This window comes from Hyla sarda, chromosome 2 (assembly GCF_029499605.1).
Source record: "Hyla sarda isolate aHylSar1 chromosome 2, aHylSar1.hap1, whole genome shotgun sequence".
NCBI classification, from domain to species: domain Eukaryota; kingdom Metazoa; phylum Chordata; class Amphibia; order Anura; family Hylidae; genus Hyla; species Hyla sarda.
Genome location: NC_079190.1, coordinates 31595762 through 31616283, shown reverse-complemented (window position 1 = coordinate 31616283; position 20522 = coordinate 31595762). Strand labels below are relative to the sequence as shown.

The 20522-nt window shown below is 47.7% G+C and overlaps 1 protein-coding gene across 1 annotated transcript; it reads right to left on the bottom strand.

Moving 5' to 3' along the window:
- Positions 1 to 9644: 9644 nt before the first annotated feature.
- Positions 9645 to 15242, bottom strand: LOC130358347 (uncharacterized). Its single transcript, XM_056561490.1, has 2 exons — positions 13062 to 15242; positions 9645 to 10050 (listed from the first exon to the last, which is right to left on the bottom strand). Exon 1 carries the CDS (start codon positions 14507 to 14509, stop codon positions 13679 to 13681), a length of 831 nt encoding a protein of 276 aa, XP_056417465.1. The 5' UTR covers positions 14510 to 15242; the 3' UTR covers positions 9645 to 10050; positions 13062 to 13678.
- Positions 15243 to 20522: the final 5280 nt, after the last annotated feature.

Below are 20522 nucleotides of genomic sequence, written 5' to 3'. Positions count from 1 at the left end.
GCGCACCAAGATGGCACCAGAACAAAGGAAAGCTGCGGCGGTCGCAGTCCAACTGTTCCACGATCTTGCTGATTGTTTGAAGCGGTTGTCATTGGATGAAGAGGGGGCCTGCAATCTTCCATACTGCCCGATGATGATGGCGACTGGCAGGATACCCCTCCAGGGGACACTGCAGGGACACCTGAAACTCTTTCACCGGTGAGACTGTCCCCTCATCACCGGACTTTGGGTTCGTGGGATGAGATCCCGATGGAGGAATCCTCTGTAAGCACCCCATCAGAGGCGGCTTTCTCTTCCTCCACCAGCCCTGAGCCAGAAATACTCCTGATCGCCCTGCAGAATGCACGACAGTGCTCACCAAAATTGCCCCAATCAGTTTTTGGGGATGAACCTGACTTCATCCAATACATGCACGATGTGCTTCAACCCCTGCCTGGGAAGCCCCTTCCAACGGATCCTAAGGCACAGAAAGAGAGGGCCCGCCAGGAGGCCGAAATAGCCGACTTGATGGACAAGCTAAAGGCCCAACACCGAGAACTTCATGCCCCCAAGCATGTACATCTGCCTCTTGAGGAGAGGATCCGCTACCAAGAGAACACCAAAGAGATGGAGGCACTCTTCATTCGCAAGTGGGATCATCCCCGAGAAGGGGAGAAGCCCTTGGAATGTCGCAGAGCAACAGTAGCCAAGTTCGACAAGGTCAGAGGTTATGGTACCCTCATTGATTGCCACACCGGCTATACCATCCTCGTAAACCGGCGAGCTGTACAGAGGTCATATCTTCATAAGAAGTTCCATTCCCTGGAGGTGGGTGAGATAATGGAATACTCCCCTGTCGAGGAGAGTGGGCGGCCGCAGTCACCAGGCCAGCCACTCCAACCCAGTTGCCCTTCAAGTACTTTGCCTCTGATGATTGGGAAATGGCCTGCTCCTGATGCCTCCACCAACTTGCCCAAGGAGGAGGAGTCTCAACAGCAGCAGCCACTTCCTTCTGCATTCAACTAAGTACCCTGGCCTACTCCTATCCAGGAGGTTTGGCCTCGACCGTGGGTACCGACCGAAGGTCTGGCCCCCAGGTACCAACAAAAGTGCTGCGGCCCACTCCCAATGAGGAGATGGGGCCGAATCAACCAGCACAAACTGTTAACCTCAATCCTTCAGTGTCACATTCTACCCTTACCAATCTGGTGTGGGAGAGCCACATTAACTCTTTGCCTGCTCATGATCCTGAGAGGGGTAGAGGCTCTAGGCGAGGAGCAGGACGACATCGCAAGAGTTTCATCTAAGCTGTGACACTTATACTGCTTTAAAGTTTTTTTTGTTGTCTTCACAGACTTTTCTGCAACAGTTCAAGAAGTGTGCCTAGCAGGACTATGCTAAGACTGTTCAAGTTGTAACGTAACCATCAAGCTTTTGTACCTGGTCCTCAGACCAAGAGACTCCTAGCAGTAGGAGATTCGTAAGTGTGTGCCCAGATAGAGCTGGTAGCCGTGAAGTTTAGACTCTTAGTGCAGGTGCAGGTGGACTGCTGATCCTTGCACGCTTGTTTACGTGGATATACCTCAATGGTAACGTGACATTCTTCGCGAAAGTTGCACTTATCAGGTAAATGCACCTAAACCCTGTTGGAGTGTTTCATAAATATTTATGCTAGAGTAACTAAATGTAAATGGTTACTGTACACAGAAAATTAGCCTTGTACACATGTACATAGAAAATGTAAATAATAGATGATGTAGTAGTTGCTAGTAGGTGATCTCCTTGGCTCCTCTGAGGAATAACAGTTTTGTCACCCAACACTAACAGCTTCTCAAAAGTCCACTCAAGGGAAACTACCCCTAAGGTATCAAGACTGACCTTACACATATTACTACACACATAGTACCTCAAAAAAACAATCACTTAAGTGTACTTACCTCACTTAAACTTAGTACACCCAAACGCCATGTATATGGAACAATAACTAAGTTATAGGGGTCAAAATAAGGCATTTTTAAACAGATTAAAAAAATTAATAAATAAATTTTAAAAAAAGGATCAGATTAAAAAGATGTACACCCTGGTATACTCTAAGACGACAATGGGGGGGGGGGGGGGGAGGGCGCTCTAGATACAAAAACAATGTAAGGCAGAGGAACCAATGGGGCACAAGATATCAGCCACACATAAAAATATGGTACAAAATGTACTGCATATAGAAAGACATAGTAAGAAAGTGCAGTCAAATACCTGAACTCTACATTTAACAAATCTAGGAAATGGTAATACTGGCCATGTATAGTGGCGTCTCCCACCGCATACATATACCCCAACGTACGTTTCACTTCCAACTTGCTTCATCAGTGCGGCAGGATGCTATACAAAACATGTACCATATTTTTCGTATTATAAGACGCTCCGGCATATAAGACACACCTAATTTTATAGGATATAAATCTAGAAAATAAAAATTCTCAACCAAATACAATGTAAAGTATAGGACAGTGATCTTCAACCTGCGGACCTTCAGATGTTGCAAAACTACAACTCCCAGCATGCCCGGACAGCCGTTATTAGGTAATACTCAGGTTACCCCACCACTCAGGACCGTCACCGCTCGTCACCGCTGCCCTGGATGTCGCCCTCCATCGCTGACGCCGTGTCCCCGTAGCTCCAGAACGTCTCTGCTGCCAGGCATCCTCGTTCTCCGTCGCCGCCATCACGTCGCTACACATGACGACGCACGTGCGCGACGACGTGATGACGACGAAGGAGAGTGCCGGCAATGCAGGGGATCCCGGCACGGAGCAGACACCGAGGAGGCAGGTAAGGTCCCTCCCGATGTCCTGTAAGCTGTTCGGGACGCAGCGATTTCACCGCGGCGGTCCCGAACAGCCCGACTGAACAGCCGAGTTAGTGTTATTTCCGCTTCAGACGCGGCGGTCAGCTTTGATCGCCTCGTCTGAAGGGTTAATACAGGGCATCACCGCAATCGGTGATGTCCTGTATTAGCCGCGGGTCCCGGCTGTTGATGGCCGCAGGGAGCGTCGCCATAGGACAGGTATTCGCCATATAAGACACACCAACTCCCCCCCCCCCCCCAGTTTTGGGGAAGAAAAAGTGTGTCTTATATGGTGAAAAATACGGTATGTCTCCATGCCACACAATGTCTCATCTTGTATCCAGACTAGAGGCGCCCAACAGGGTACTAGAGCTTCCATTTAATTGGACAGTTTTCTCCAATTAACATATTATTTTGCTCTAATATTGTAATAACTTACATATATCATTATTACATTCACGCAAAGAAAGGTTTATTTGATTCCAACAACTCCTTCTTGGTGCATTATTTTGTAAATTTATTTGTGTAGCTTAATTTGACTTTGTAATATTTCTCAGTAAGAACATTGCTGTAAATTACACTCTAATGATACTGGCATGAAATTCAGATTTACAGTCATTAGTCATAACGCTAATTGCGTAAAGTTGCATTTATCAATTTAAAATTACCATTTCTTTTAACCCCCTTTGTGCCTTCCCACATAAATATATATATATATATCTTGGGAATGCAGTGGGGACATATGGAGAGGGCTCAGTAGTTAATGCAGCAGGTGCCGGCTGCATATTACAGCTGACACTTGCCGGCAGCTGCCAAAATCACATGGCAGTTTATTGGGGTGCTCTGCCCCAAAGGATAGGGGATAAAATGTCTGATCGTGAGGCTCCCCCCACTGGGGACCCCTGTGATCTCCTAGCTGCACCTGGTGTTTGTTTAGAGCGTCAGGTGCAGGGCCGGAGCGTCGGAGGCTTGTGGCATCACGGTCACGCTCCGTTTATGACATCATGGCCATGGCCCCTCAATGCAAGTCTATGGGAGGGGGCGTGACAGCCACCACACCCCCTCACATAGATTGCATTGAGGGGGCGTGGTCATGACATTACAAGCGGGGCGCCACCGTGAGGCCACGAGCCTCCCCCCCACATCGCCAGTCATCCGGCACAGAGCAAAATTCGCTCCGTACACTGGATGTCTAGGGTGCCCCAGCCGAGATCAGACATCTTATCCCCTATCCTTTTGATGTCTAGGGGTGGAGTACCCCTTTAACCCTCTACATACAATGGTCAATACTAGTGCTGATCATATGTCATGGCAGCATTTTTTTTCCTACTAATGGAGTGATGTTACTTTTGTATTGTTATGGGTCTATATATGTGTATATATGAACACTTGATTAAAAAAAAAAAAAAAAAAAAAAAAAAAAAACATCCATAAGGGAAGTTCATGGGATTAGACAAGAGGACATTTGAGTGGTCAAAATCTTGGATGTTGAAAGGCGCATCAGGTCCTTCACAAGAAGAGATCCTGATGGGATGAGTGGAAGATGGGGGTTGTTCAAGAAGACGTGTAGACCAAGCAAGAACTGCTCAAAGTTCCATTGGCTTCACTATTTTCCAACTAAACTTTTTAGCAAATCAATTCTACAGACTGAAGACTGTAAGACTTTACTCCTGTTGGAGGACTTAAAGAAGATAGGAGGGATGACAAGATGTCAGACATATAGATATGTGCTGATAACCAAAATAGAAATCAGTGGGGTTCTATTTTTATTATTTTTTGAACATCATAAAAGTATTTTTGGGACAACCCAACTGCAGGAAAAACGTATACACTGTGGCCTGTCTAACGCCTGAGGCGGTGAAGCATGACACAGGAGTCCTCTCCTTGGGGTTCTTGGGGTTCGAACCACTTAGGCTATGTTTACATGCCAGAATTTGTGCATGGTATTATACATTAAAATTCTGCCTGAATTTATAGCCAATTCACTTCAATGGAATTCATGCAGTGGAAATTCTGCAGCAGAAATTCTGCTATGTGAATGGGACAGCGAAATCCCATTGAAGGGTATTGGCTATAGATTCATGCAGAATTTTCATGCAGACATTCTGGAGTGTGAACATAGCCTTATAGTAACATAACCATTTGCAGTATTTACTACCAGATGAGACTATCTTGGGGCAAGGTTATAGTCTGCATTTGGGATGTTTATGAACCACATTTCAGTACAGTCTCTCTCACAATGCAATAGGCAGACATTGGGGTCAGTTACCTCTGTACAAAAAGTCCCTTGCCAGGCACACTACTCACTGCATGTGGTTGTATACCCACTCTCGACAGGTTTATCATAGTCTTTCCATGTCTCGACATGCACCTTACCACCATCCATGCTGTATTTACAACCTGCTCTCACGCTTCCAACAAGCGCCTCGCTCTACATGCCTATCCTTTCCATTGCGCAACTTGAAACTGTTATCCAATGTCCCTCTTTCTTGACATAAGTAACACAGAACTACAGACGATATGTTGGCAGTCTGTTACCAAAGAGAAGCTGCAGACACACAATTGGGGGTATTTCTAACCAAGACTGTTTGTCAAATTGCTTTATTTTATAGTGCGCTGGAGAAATAAAACAGTGATGAGCAGCAGGGGCCATATTCTAATTTGCTATATTTCGGAGGAATATTCATCCTATGTTCGTAAAATTGTCACATTCACTATGTTCATTTTCTTTTTTAATTTTAATTTTTTTTCATGCGAAAATTCATAATGTTATTCGCATAGGACGCATGCGCAATTATATCTTTCGCCTAAAAGAAGAGAGGGATCAGTGTCCTCTGACTGGAAGTGCCGATATTTGCTTATTCGCATGTTTGCAGATTTGCGTATATATTTGTCATTCCGAATATATATCTATATTCCTAATATTAGCAAAATCGTGAAGTGACGATATTTGGGTAAAAAATTAGCATTTTGAGCATATTCACGCTCAACACTAAAATAAAAACAGTAGCGAGTGTCTACACATCCATTAACAATTCAAAACTATTAAAACTCTCCAATAAAAGCTGAGTTTTTTCATTATGTAATATGCAACGGTGTCATTAAAATTTGATATGAATTCTATTTCAGACTGTTTTCCTCTTATACCCGATAAGTCTTCAGTTTTATAAATCTTTCATTATCTCAGCCTATTAGCTACAAAACACCTCTCTACATGACAACCGGTAGCAGGGAGGTGTGAGGAGCGCAGTGGAAATAAGGGGAAACGTTCAGCAGATTTTTATTCTGTTAAGGAATTCAATTTCTCATTAAACATATTCAAATATTATAGCGACATGTCACCGAAACCCTCAATAGGCTGCTGTTCACACCACAACCACCAAGCAGTCAGATATCATAATGCTGTGTCCAGTATCATGAAATCATGATTTTTCTTTAACGCTCGTGTTGTTCATCTCAGGTTGGTGCGTGGAGGATGAAAATTGGGGAGATGTACTGAGTACGTGCTTTTTCTCCAATTGCTACTTTTGCTGGATAATGTTTAGTGATGAGAAAAGTGACTATGTTTCTCTGTGCAAAGTGTGTATTCAGATCTCAACTGATTAGATATAGGCGGGAAATGTGCGTACTTATCGCCTTCTCTCCCTGCTCTTAACATGTGACCAAGGTACAAGTCTAGGGGACCGTATTGGTCACATAATGCAGGTCTAATGGACCCTATTGGTCACATAATGCAGGTCTAATGGACCATCTTGGTCATATAATGCAAGTCTAGGGGACTGTCTTGGTCATATAATGGAAGTCTAGGGGACTGTCTTGGTCACATAATGCAGGTCTAGGGGACCATCTTGGTCACATAATGCAGGTCTAGGGGACCCTCTTGGTCACATAATGCAGGTCTAGTGGACCATCTTGGTCACATAATGGAAGTCTAGGGGACTGTCTTGGTCACGTAATGCAGGTCTAGGGGACCATCTTGGTCACATAATGCAGGTCTAGGGGACCGTGTTGGTCACATTATACAGGTCTACGGGACCATCTTGGTCACATAATGCAGGTCTAGGGGACCATCTTGGTCATATAATGAAAGTTTAGGGGATGGTCTTGGTCACAATGCAAGTCTAGGGGACCGTGTTGGTCACATTACACAGGTCTAGGGGACCGTCTTGGTCGCATAATGTGAGTCTTGGGGACCATCTTGATTCAATAGACAGAGAGTGGGGAAATAACGCAGCAACTCATTCTATTGATAGGTTGGGGTACTGTTAGTGGGGGTGTAATGGTGATGGGGCTATTTTCATGGAACACTTTGGTCCCCTTAGTAACAAGTAAGCATTGTTTAAATGCAATACAAATAGGAGAGATCCCAAGCATTAAAAGAAATGATCATGAAATGACATACCCATAGTTCCTTAGGTCAGGACTGACAGGTTTACAGAACCAATGAGCTTTGTACCTGCCCCCTCCATATATAAGGGGCTGCTGCCACTTAATTCACTCTCTTACCCTCGGGATATCAGAGAAAGCACATTTATATCATCTACTGCAATTCAAGCTAGGCCTGAAGCCTATTCTTCAGCAGCCACAAAACGTGAGTTACTCCAGCTCAAAACCTACAGATCCTACAGTGTGACCACTGAACCGAAACTGCCCCTAAATTCAGTAGCACAGTGGCTAGCAAAATCCAAGCTCATTCAACTCAAAAGTCCCAGCAAACCTGTGAGGAGCCTGTACCACGGTCCTCTTACAAAAGACTCTCTGTTATCTGCAGTTGCATAAAAGATGCAGTAAAGTTATTTCTGGTTTACCTCAACTTCTGCTGTGGACATTCCTTTATTCCTCCCAATCGTTTGTGGGACGGGTGACGGTAGGACTATTGCATTGAGGAACCCGCACCCTGGCGTCACAACAATCAAGGGTTAATCCTACACTACCACTCCGCAACACGCCTGTTCACCATCACTCCTCAAGCTCACCACACATGCATATATATATATATATATATATATATATATATATATATATATATATATTAGACAGGGCAGAGGGCACAGCACAGTCACTGGTATACAGTGAATAACTGACATTGCTTGCTTAATGAATTCAGCCTGAGCCAGGCCCCTGGGACTTAACTACAGAGCTCGTCACCTTCTGACCTTCTTTTTACGCACTGATGGCCGTCGCTGCAGATCAGAGACTGCTAGACTGATCGGAGCTCCACTCACATGGAGTGAAGATACAGACCGCGGGGGCTGTAAAGCTGTGAGGCAGCGTCTCTCTCTGCCGTCTCTATTCAGCTCTGTGGTGAGCAGCCAGGGGAGGGGTCGGCGGGCAGGGACTATTAACTTATAAGGCTGCGTTCACACGGCCGCCTAGACCCGTCAAAAATAAAATGGACAATAACGGATGCAAACGGATGTTATCCATTTGGATCCGTTATTGTTCAGTTAATACAACAGAGAGAGATTAAAAAAAATGGATGCAAACGGACGACATTAAAGGCTCATCCGTTTTCCATAGACTTCAATGTTAAATTTACTGTATCCGTTTTTTCTTCCGTTTTTTTTTTACAAAAGAAAAAATACTGCATGTGCGTTTTTTTCTGCTGTCAAAAAAACGGAACTGAGTGCAGACGGGTACAAACGGATGTAAACGGATTGTAAAAAAATCCCATTGACATTAATCCGTTTACAGCCTGCAAGAACAGAACCGAAACGGGGATTAAAAAACGGGGACAGATGGCCGTGTGAACACACCCTAAGCTGCAGTGTCTTTGGCATGCGACCAGCCCCATCAGCCCCCTCTCTTAAAGGGGCAGCAGGGGCTGGTCGGACGCAGCGCTGGGGCCCGCAGGAAATGTTTTATTTTTAAACTTCACTGCCAGCGGTTGGGGCTGGAGAGCAGGGAGTTGCGGCGGTCAAGGCCCCTACTAGCACAAGGCCTTAGGCGGTGGCCTATATGGCTAACGCTAGAGCCGCCTCTGCCAGCTCCTCATAGAAAGTAGGCCATGAAGAACGAAGGCAAAAGGGGGGTCCAACCCTGTATTAGCAAGTGTACATAATAAAGTGTCCTAATAAAGTTGGCCTTGCGTGCCTACCAACATCTTCATATTTACAAATGGAAGGGTCATCTGTTTTCGTATGTTCTCGTAGATTGTAAGTGCTTGTGAGTGGGCGCCCCATTTCAGCTTTGTTGTTGAATAGTTTGTATCATTTTGCTTCTACATTTTTCCTCTGGATTGTACATTACTGTATAATACACTGGCACTATGTAAAGATTATTATTGTATTTTTTTTTTTATTATTGTACAATGCATTGATTATATGCCAAGGCTACCCTCAAATGCATTCCCTTTAGTATGCTACAACTGATCATCGCCGCATTGTCCCCCCCCCTTCAATGTCATGAGTCATTCTGTTTATCCATCACAATGCATTATTTAGAAAAAGGCGAAAAGATTACAAGTATGCTGTAAAGGTCATAGAACTCATTAGAAGAACTGGATGGCAGAGCAAAGGGCAGAAAAAATAGTCAGGGAAGCCGACTCATAATGGATCAGAGGTCAGAGGTCGCAGTGACTACATTTTGTCAAATACTGGTGACCTGGGAGGGGGGGGGGGGGTGTCAGAACGCAGAATTGGGTGTACACTTTAGAAATCCCAATTGACAGGTCCAGGTAACAATACAGTAGACCAGTGTTTCCCAACTAGGGTATCTCCAGCTGTTGCAAAACTACAATGGGAGTTTAGGATTTTCCTAGTTTGACGACGGAAAATATAGATTTTATAAAGACAGGAGGTGAGTATCAAATGCATTATCCTTCTTTATTCAGCCCAATAGCAGAAAGAAATGCAATGTAATGTAATACCAAAAGAAAAAAGGGGTAGTGCTGGTCACCTAGCAACCATCTACACCCCTTTCTACATTCCACCAATCCTATTCCGACTTGCTCCATATTAACCGAATCCAGCTCCACCTCCTCCTCTTTCTTTATGCAGCTATCCCATCGGAACCAATTTGCAGTCTAGGAGAAGGCCAAAACCGACCGAACAGCAAACACGAATCCCACGGCGGATCCAACCAGCAACGAATTCAGGGACTTGTCTCCACTCGGGAAAACCGCTGGAACACGAACCATCCACCAACCTCCCACGAACAGAGAGGTCCGAAAAACCGGATCAACAGATAACCCATCCACTGGAACTTGGTCGGGTGCAATGTTCAATATCCTAGAAAAGAAAACAAAACCATGACAGGGATGGGAGATAGGGAGGGGTGATACTCGCCTCCTGTCTTTATAAAATCTATATTTTCCGTCGTCAAACTAGGAAAATCCTAAATTTTATGTCAGACAGGAGGCTCGTATCAAATGCATGTTCAAAGCAACAACAGCAATATCACATAACAAAATATTACAATACTGACATAGAAACATGACTCTCTGGCCGAAAGTAAAACTTGCGAAACGTGTTTTCCGAAGACCAGTCTGCTGCCTTCATAATGTCCGACAGGGAGCCTCCCGCCTGAGCCACCTTGGTAGCCATGGCTCCCCTAGAAGAATGAGCTTTAAAGACCGAGACATCAATCCCAGCCAGAATCATCGTTTGGCGAACCCAACGTGACAAGGTTGGAGAAGACACCGGAAGATGCGGAGTACAGAAAGATATGAGAAGCTGAGAAAAAGAGTCCGAACGCAATTGTGACGTCATAAGCTCATATGCTTTAAGACACCGCACTACACACAACTTAGGGTGTCCCGGAAAACTCGGATAGAAAACCGTTCTCAGATCGGTCTTCGTCCGACGCGAAATGGAGAAGAGTACACCTAGGGGTGTAAACTGCCTCCTCGATATATCCAATGCCCGAACATCTGACACGCGTTTGATAGAGATCAAACACAACAACGTAGTCAATTTAAATGATAGAAGTTTAAGAGATAATTCTTCATTATCTTCCCAAGAAGAAAACATACGAAAAACCAGGGATACATCCCAAGTAGACTGATACCTAGGTGCAGGAGGACTCTTAAAGCGAATGCCTCGCAAAAGACGGCACACCAACGGGTGTCTACCTAACGTCCCTCCCTCTATTTGGGAATGACGAGAAGAAATCACGGACCTATAGACATTAATAGTCCGATAAGCCTTCCCGGAGTCAAAAGCCTCCGACAAAAAATTTAAGACTCCGGACACAGGGGCATCAATGGGATCCATCTGCCGTTGTGAGCACCAATGAACCCATAATCCCCAGGCAGATCTGTAAGCCGCTCTGGTGCCTGGAGCCCATGCATCACGCATGAGGTCTCTAGCTGACTGTGAAATTTCGACACTAAGTCCCGGCATCCCGATATCAGCCAAGCCACCAGCCGCAGCTGACCCGACAAAACTAACGGATGTGCTTCCCCCATTGGGTCCTGCAGAAGTGATGGGAAGACGGGGCAGATCCGTGGACAATCTATGGACATCCCGAGTATCTGGGGAAACAAAGATTGGGTCGGCCACCAGGGGGTGACCAGCACCAGAGTGGACGCCTGGGACTCCGCCTGCCACAAGACCTTGGGAATCATGGCAAACGGGGGAAACGCGTACAGCCTTCCCGGAGGCCACGTTTGTAGAAACGCATCCGTGGCCAGCGCCTCCGGATCCGGTTTCCAACTGAAGAAACGTGGTAATCTCCGATTGAGCCGGGATGCGAACAGATCCAGGTCTAAAGGACCCCACAGGTCCCAAAACATTTGGAAAACCGAAGGATGTAAGGTCCAGTCGCTGCCGTCCGTCAGATGTCTGGAGTTCCAATCCGCCACGGAATTGGAAACTCCCGGCAGATACTCCGCTACAAGAATAATGTCCTTCTGAAGACAGAAAAGCCAAAACTCCTTCGCTATGTCCGCCAACATCTTGGATCTCGTGCCCCCAAAGCGGTTGATGTACCGCACGGCTGATATGTTGTCCATGCGAAGCAGGAGACAACAATTCGACCTGTGGGAGGCAAAACTTTTGACCGCAAAGGAACCTGCCAGAAGTTCCAGGCAGTTGATGTGCAATCGGGACTCCTCCGAGGACCACTTGCCTCCCGTGGAGGACGAACCGCACCGGGCACCCCAACCGGTCAGACTGGCATCTGACTCCACAATCAGATCCGGTTTGGAATTGAATATTGTCCTGCCATTCCAGTCCTGAACATGGCGAAGCCACCACAACAGTTCGTCGCGGGCCTCTCTGGACAGAGGTACTTTGTCTGCATAAGTAAGACCCTCTGCCAACCTCTCGGTCTTCAGCCGTTGTAACGCCCTGTAATGAAGCGGTGCCGGTAGAATCGCCTGAACGGAGGCCGACAATAGTCCCACAATGCGGGCAATCGCCCTCAGTGAAACAAGACCTTTCCTGAGCAGGGACCTTATTTCCTTGCGAAGCAACGTAAGCTTCTTGTCTGGAAGACTCAATATGGCCACAGGGGTATTCACCATGAAACCCAGAAATTCTATGTCTTGTGTGGGAACAAATACGGATTTCTTGTGGTTTATCAAGAACCCCAGCTCTGTGAGAAGGGAACTTGTCCATTCCACGTGCCGAATCACCTGTTGAGGGGATTGAGCCATGATCAATATATCGTCGAGATATATGATAAGTCTCACTCCCCGACTTCTGAGAAGAGCCATAACCGGTCTTAGAAGTTTGGTGAAACACCACGGGGCGGACGAGAGTCCGAATGGGAGACACGTGAACTCCCACTTTTCGTCGTCCCAGAGGAACTGCAGATACTGCTGGGAAGAAGGGTGAATCGGTACCGTGAGGTACGCGTCCTTTAAATCGATCTTTGCCAGCCAGTCGTCGGGAAGGAGAGAATCCCTGAGTAGATGTATGCCCTCCATCTTGAAGTGGCGATACAACACATACTCGTTGAGATCTCTTAGATTTATGACGGGGCCGTGGCCTCCATCCTTTTTCTTCACCAGGAAAAGGTTGCTGAGGAAACCCGGCTTGTCCATAGGTACCCTGGCGATGGCGTTTTTGTTGTGCAGGTCCGCGACCTCCTTGCAGATCAGAGCTCTGTCTGCTACTGAGAAGCAAATTTGTGTCGGCCATCTGGACTGCACAGGTGTGGATACGAGGTCTATCACGTATCCCGAGACCACTTGCAGCACCCATGGGTCTGAAGAAATCATGGACCAATGGTGGGTAAAATAACGCAGCCTGCCCCCCACAGGGGTTGAGCAAGAACTCTGAACAGTCCAACCCACCTGTGTACTTGCCTCTGGAGAAACCTCTGGAACTGCCATGTGCCCTCCAGGGCCTTCCTCGGGTCGGATAAAAGGGGTTGGTGGCCACGGGTGCAGGAGCTGTCTGAGGTTGAGGTCTGTCCTGCACATACTGGACGGAGGGTCTAGCATAGGGTCGAGAATAGGCACCCCTGCCGGAAGGTCGACCCTTACCCCTTCCGGCCCTGCCGAAAACCTTAGTCGATTTCTTTAGCGAGGACTGAGCCTTATCCAGGCTGGAAAATAACCCTACGAACTTATTAATGTTCTTGATTAGGGAATCCCCAAACAGAAGGCCCTCAGCGGACGGGCCCGGTTCCTCGGTAGCAAGATGAGTCAGCTGAGGATCAAGACGCATCAGTATAGATCTACGTCTCTCAGCCGACATCGCTGAATTTGCGTTGCCCAGCAGGCACGTGGCCCTCAAGGCCCAGTTCCTGAGGACTCCAGCGTCCACCGATCCGCCTGTCGCCACAGCCTGTTCAGCCAAGTTTAGAATCTTGGTAAGGGGTCCCAAGACATCCAGCAACTTGTCCTGCACGGACATGAAGGATCTGTCCAGACCCTTCTTCGGGTTCTTACCCGATTTAAGTAAGTACTTAATAAGGGTCCAATTCAGGAGTAGCTGCAACCCTGTTGGCCACCGATGGCCGAGGACATTCCGATCTCAGTTTACTACGGTTGCCCCGATCTAAAAGCTTCCGCAGCCACGCCTCCACATATTTAGCCACCTGCGGTAGCGGGGACCATTCTCCAGACCTGGGGTGTTTGATGTCATCAGGGTCGAAAAATGGTACCCCCAGGGAGTCCAATATGGCGTGCGGATTATCTGTAGTAGCAGAGGACCCCGAAGGGTCGCAGTTCGCCTCATCGCCTACCTCCCCTTCTTCGCTGGCGCCAGAAGAGGGTATCGATAATTCATAATCCGCCTCAGACTCCACCTCCGATTCGTCCACATAGGTATCGGGTTTCGTCCGCTTAGCAGAGCGGATAGCCTGGAGATCATGTTCTTCCTCCCGGGTGGAGGGTCTTAAACCCGATTTCGGGTTGGTGCCCACATGTGAAGGGCCGCCTGAGATTTTTTGGCTATCTCCCACCGTCAGTTGTGTTGTGGGAGAGGTCATTTGCTCTGAACAATAGTGGCGTTTTCTGTCAGATTTTCCGGATTTCTGATGCTCAGGAACCGAAATAGGCACGGGTGCCATGGACGGCAGATCCGTGCAGGCCATGAGAGCCTCATGGCGGGATTGAGACACCGCCAGAGAAACAGACTTAGAAATATTTTCATTCATAACCGCCATGGCGGATGTAAGAGCAGAATGAATGGACTGGTGCACTAGTTGCTGAATCTCAGCAGCGGACATAGAGTCAGGCATATGTGCAGGACTGGGGCCATCCCCCAAGGTCACCTCCAACTTTTTGTCAGTCATATTGCCACTGAAGGAGGAAAACTACAGTACAGTACGGGTCTGTGAAGAGAGGGAAAAAGGGGGGGAGACCGTAAATAACTGTTCACTGTAAGTAATACACAGTAACTGCAGCCTTGTGGTGCAGACAGGCTGCAGCCCAAGTACACAATTGGTTAATAGAGAAACTGCCCCAGAACCTGAGGAACAGCCGACACAGCTATACAATAGATAGCTGTAATTCGGCTAACCAGCAGGGACACAGCTCTGTCAGCGCCTGGAGAGGCGCAGACAGCGGCTGCTGAGACACTCGGGCAGTCTTGCGCAGATCCGTCCGAAATCAGTGATATAAGCACTGAGGAACGGCCGTGTTGCGCGATCTCGCGATACCCTGCGTGCTCACGTGACTCGCTGACACAGCGGGTACGAGAAGCGTGCAGGGAGCGAGAAGAGGGGGCGGAGACGGCCGGCGAAGAAGAACGCCGACGTCACCGCAATGGCGCCGCCAAGACAGGTAGGCGAATTTACCTCAAGAGATACAAAGCCGCCCGAACACCTGGGAATGGTCGGGAGGGGGAGAAAGAGAAATACAGAGCTAGCGCCAGTAAAGGAGAAAACACAAGATGTAAAAGTACATGTACAGAAAGGAAAACAGAATCCGGCGTATGAAGTATCTACGCCGGAGCACTAAAATAGGAAGAATAGAAAGATTTGAGGGTGGCAGAAGAAGATAGAACCCTTCTAGCCACCAGAAATTAAAAACAATTAGGAGCATATACTTATCTGATGTTGCCTCTGCTATTGAGCAGAAAGAAAGAGGAGGAGGTGGAGCTGGATTCGGTTGCTAGGTGACCAGCACTACCCCTTTTTTCTTTTGGTATTACATTACATTGCATTTCTTTCTGCTATTGGGCTGAATAAAGAAGGATAATGCATTTGATACGAGCCTCCTGTCTGACATAAAATTGTAGTTTTGCAACAGTTGGAGGTATCGTAGTTGGAAAACTGCAGTATACAGTGGTCCCTCAAGTTACAATATTAATTGGTTCCAGGATGATCATTGTATGTTGAAACCATAACTCTATGGAAACCTGCTAAATGGTTCTGAAGCCCAAAATGTCATAAAAAAATAGGAGAAAGTGAGGATTGAACAAAAATAAGTAGATAACTAATACAGATAAAGCAAATCCTTACATATAAAAGTAATAAAGATCTGCTGGGAGCTGTAATCACTGTCTATGTAGAGGACAGGAGCTTCTTCAGGGTCCTGTACAGTACACAGTGTCCTAAAAAAGTAACATGGAGCCGCCCCCACCTGGTGTCCAAAGGAGCAGCTAACCCTGGCACACATAGAGTACAGAACATGTAATACCTCCCTGTACTGTAGGGGGCGCTACCAGACAGTAATTCAGTGCATGCCCTACAGTAATACATTGGTTTTACCAGTGAATGCCCATTCTGTTGGTCGGTTCCTCCGGCCATTGACACGTTTCACAGATCTGGACTGCCCGTAGCATTGTATGGTGAGTCTGGTTTCAAGTTTCAATGGTCCAGAAAAGACCATAGTATGTTAAAACTATTGTAACCTGAGGCCATTGTAAGTTGAGGGATACCAGTGCAATAAATAAGAAGCGGTGCAAGCATTCATTTTCACACTGAACGGCCCAGATTTATCAAACTGTGTGAGAGAAAAAGTAGAGTAATTTTCCCCAGGCAACCAATCACAGCTCAGCTAACGACCTCTGGTAAAGTGAAAGCTAAGCTGTGATTGGTTCTTGTGGGAAAATTATTCTGGGAGAGATTAATCAAACCTGTGTAAGGGAAAAGTGGTGCAGTTGCCCATGGCAACCAATCTGATGGATTCTTTCATTTTTCACAGGCTTCTTCAAAAATGAAAGAACCAACCTGATTGGTTGCTATGGGCAACTGCACCACTCTTCCGCTGCACAGGTTTTGATAAATCTCCCCCTCTGAGAGTCTATCTTTTCTCTCACACAGTTTGATAAATCTGGGCCAAAGTCTTTTTTTCCCCAAGCAAATGCAACAGCATATATATATATATATATATATATATGTATATATATATATATATATATATATATATATATATATATGTGTGTGTATATCTTATTATAATGGCACACAGTTTGGTCGAATGAATAGCGGCTTCGTATAATACAGGATTTACAACAAAGAATATACGCATGAAGAAGTGATACCCCGGTCCGTCGGGACACGTTCTTGTTATGACATTTGCTTCATATAATGGGTTTATATATTTATTTAATTATTTTTAATAAAGAAATGTATTTTCAGTGAATCAAAAGTCAAAAAACATTGCCTCTTCTCTGCATTCATCAAATAGAATGTAAAATGAAGCAGTATAATATTTGTATTTTTATATATTTTAATTTCAATAACAATTTTTTGCCATATTATTTTTGCTTTTTATACTATAGGACCGGAATGTACAGTAAGACGGTGTTAATAGTTATTATTGATGCTGCTGCATTAATAGGTAGATGGTTGCTGTGGGTTCGCGGCAGGCCGTATCTGGTGGGCACCGGGCCGCCCTGGGGCTAGGTGCCACGGACTGTGTGGTCTACGGTAGGAGGTAAGGAAGGGGTTAAGGTGAGCCCCATTACAGGTACGGGAGGGAGATTGGTCCCGATAGGAGAGGGTTAGCCAATGAGGAGACCGGATGGGGGTAGAGAGGGTGGGCTTGCTGCTATTTAAGGAGGGGATCCCCCCTCCCACTTCCTCTTACCGGTCTCAGCGCTAGGGAGAAAGCTCCGCTGCGATGGCTGAAGAATTGCTGCGGTTGCTCCGGGAGCGAGTGCGGGAAGACGGTGGTTTCTTGGCCCGCGTTGCGGCGGACCTGGGGGCCCCTGTCCCGAGCTCCTTTCCGTGCCCACCTGTAGTGCCGGAGGTAAGGGGTCGGCGCACCACGTGTCGGGCCACCCGCCCCCCGGATAGACTAAGCCCAAGTCCTCCCAGGGCTTCCCAGCGGCGGGGACGCTCAGTAGCTCCTGAGGCAGGGAGGGGAGGGGCCAGAGTTGGTGCCGCTGTTCGCGCGCGCGGTTGCGCTGTGGCCCCGCCCCCTTCTTCCTGTGGACCTCGTGCTGCTGACCCCCTGTCCTGCCGACTGGCTTCTGGCTCTGTGCTCCCCTCTCCCTTAGTAATAGCCATGATGGGAAATAGTAATGTGCCCTGTTCTTCCAGCTCCTCTGCCCCTGAGGAGGCTGGCTTAGTTAGGGACCAAGACACTGCCCCTACTGCTGTGCTGGCTGCACCCTCTGTGCAGCCTGTGTGTGAGGGACCTATTGCTAGTGTGGATGCCCCTAGTGGTGTACTTGAGGATGCCTTATCAGAAGCTGTAGTTTTGCCTTCTGCCCCTCAGCCTTTGCCACTGGATGTTCGCTCTTGCGGTGGGAGCCGCCGCCGTGACCGATCCCGTAGACGGGATGCTCGGTCCTTTTCTAGGTCCTCTTCCCATAGTTCTGGAAGATATTATCGCGCCCGGACCACTGGTTCCGGCGGAGGTAGGAACCATAGACATAGGTCCAGTAGACGATATAGTCGCTCTAGACGTTCTCGCTCCTCCCGATGGCGGTCGCCTTCCACTTCCGGAAGTCATTCCAGAAGCCCCAGAGGTAGGGTCTCTCGCCATAGAGATAGGGACAGATCATATAGGCGTTCTAGACAGCCTTCCCGTGCGGACAGTCGGTCCGGCGCGGCCAGCAGAGCCGTGGTTGCTCCGCCTCCTCCTGCTCCGACGGTGTCCTTGCCGTTACCTGCAGTGGTTCCTTCTCCTCCGATGAATGGTCCTTCAGTTCAGTTGACGCCTGCTGTTTCCAACGAGATGCCCCCGCCTACGTCTTCAACGGCTGGTGAGTTTGATTATGTCGGGGCTTGGGGTAGTGAGGATAGGCCGCAGGTTTTAGTGTCGGCCCTTAAGTCCTTATTGGCGCAGCTGGAGCCTGGTTCACAGGGGGCGGGTACGCCCCTTCTGAATAAACGGGCTCCGTCTCCGCCGAGAGCGAGTGTTCACAAAGAGTCATATTTTTGCGGCATTAGTCCTTTGGGAACACATGTTAGTGAGGAGATTAAGCAAAACATTTGGGCCAATAATTATATTGACATTTGGTCTTTGGTGTCTGTAGATCAGCACACTATTGAGAAAGAGCGCAAGCCTTTTGGGGATAAGGTTCCAGATCGTAGGCCCCGCGTAGCTAAGATGATAGGTAATTGGCTGCAGGCTTTTGTGGTATTGGGTAGTATTATGGGCGAGAAGCACCCAGAGCGCTGTTTGGAGCTGTTCATCTATCTCGATTCAGTTTACAATGCGTTTAAGTCGCATGGTGGTAGCGCGTGGTGGAGGTATGATGAGGAGTTCCGGAGGCGTTTAGCGCTGCAGCCGGATGTGGGTTGGGGTTGCAAAGCGACTGATGTATGGCTTAGGCTTATGATGGCGCAAAAGCAGTCTCCCTTTCTCGGGGGGGGGGCCATTGCCTCCTCTGTCGGTCAGCAGGGGGCAGTGGCCGCCAAACGGCCGGGAACTTGCTGGCTCTTCAACGAGGGTCATTGCAAGTTTTTCGGCCTTTGCAAATTTAAACATGAGTGCTCCACTTGTGGGGGCACCCATGGCGCGATACGATGTTCCCGCAATGTCAAGCCGGTGCAAAAAAGCGCAACTCCCGGCGATGGAAAAGACTCCAGTGAGCGTGGAAGAGATGTTGCCCTGGCTAGGGCGCTACCCCAATAGATCTGAGGCGGAGCAGTTGCGCATTGGTTTTTTGTATGGGTTTTTCATACCTTTTGTCCCTTCAGCTTTTCCTCAATTTGCTGATAATTTGCAGTCGGCTAGGCAGTTTCCGCAGGCTCTACGGGATAAGGTCAGTAAAGAAGTGAATTTGGGTCGACTTGAGGGCCCTTTCTCTTTTCTGCCCTTTGACAATTTGAGGGTCTCTCCCTTGGGTGTTGTTCCAAAGAAGGACAGCGGTAAGTTTCGACTAATTCACCATCTGTCGTATCCGAGGGGGGCATCGGTGAACGACGGCATCTCAAAAGAGGAGGCGTCGGTTTCCTATGTTTCCTTCGATAGGGCGGTGGTTAAAGTGAGAAAAGCTGGGCGTGGGGCCCTTATGGCTAAGTCAGATATTGAATCCGCTTTTCGGCTGCTGCCGGTTCACCCGGATTGTTACCACCTTCTGGGTTGCTGTGTGGACGGCCTGTTTTATTATGACACCTGTTTGCCGATGGGCTGTTCCATATCGTGCCACTATTTTGAGATGTTTAGTACATTTTTGGAATGGGTGGTGCGATGTGAAACGGGTAGTCGGTCGATTATCCATTATTTGGATGATTTCCTGTTTGTTGCCCCAGGCGGATCCTCCCGATGTCGATTTTTGTTGGATTCTTTTTGCAACCTGATGAGTAGGTTTGGCGTTCCTCTTTCCGTTGAAAAAACGGAGGGACCGGACACCACGCTTTCATTTCTGGGCATTGAAATTGATTCCCTTACAATGGTTTTTAGGTTGCCGGCGGACAAACTGGAGAAATTGTTGGGTTTGATTGAGGGTTTCACAGTAGCTCAGAAGGTTACGCTGCGTCAGATGCAGATGTTGGGTCTCCTGGTTTTTGCATGTCGTATCATGCCGATGGGTCAGGTTTTTTCCTGGCGGTTGTCATTGGCCACAAAGGGAGTCAGGAGACCTGAACATCGTATTCGTTTGACTGCTACCCTCAAGGCGGATTTGTTGGTGTGGCGCAAATTTTTGCGCCGCTATAACGGTCGCACTTGTTTTCAGGCTGAGGAAACTTGTAACAAGGAGCTGTCATTGTTCACCGATGCGACTGGATCGGTGGGCTATGGAGCTATCTTGGGGAGTGACTGGAGTGCCGGAACTTGGCCTCAGGAGTGGGAGGCGGAAGGGTTGTGTCGCAACCTTACACTTCTTGAGCTTTTTCCCATTGTGGTGGCGGTGGAGCTTTGGGGGGAGGAGCTCAGGGATCGTAAGGTGTGTTTTTGGACAGA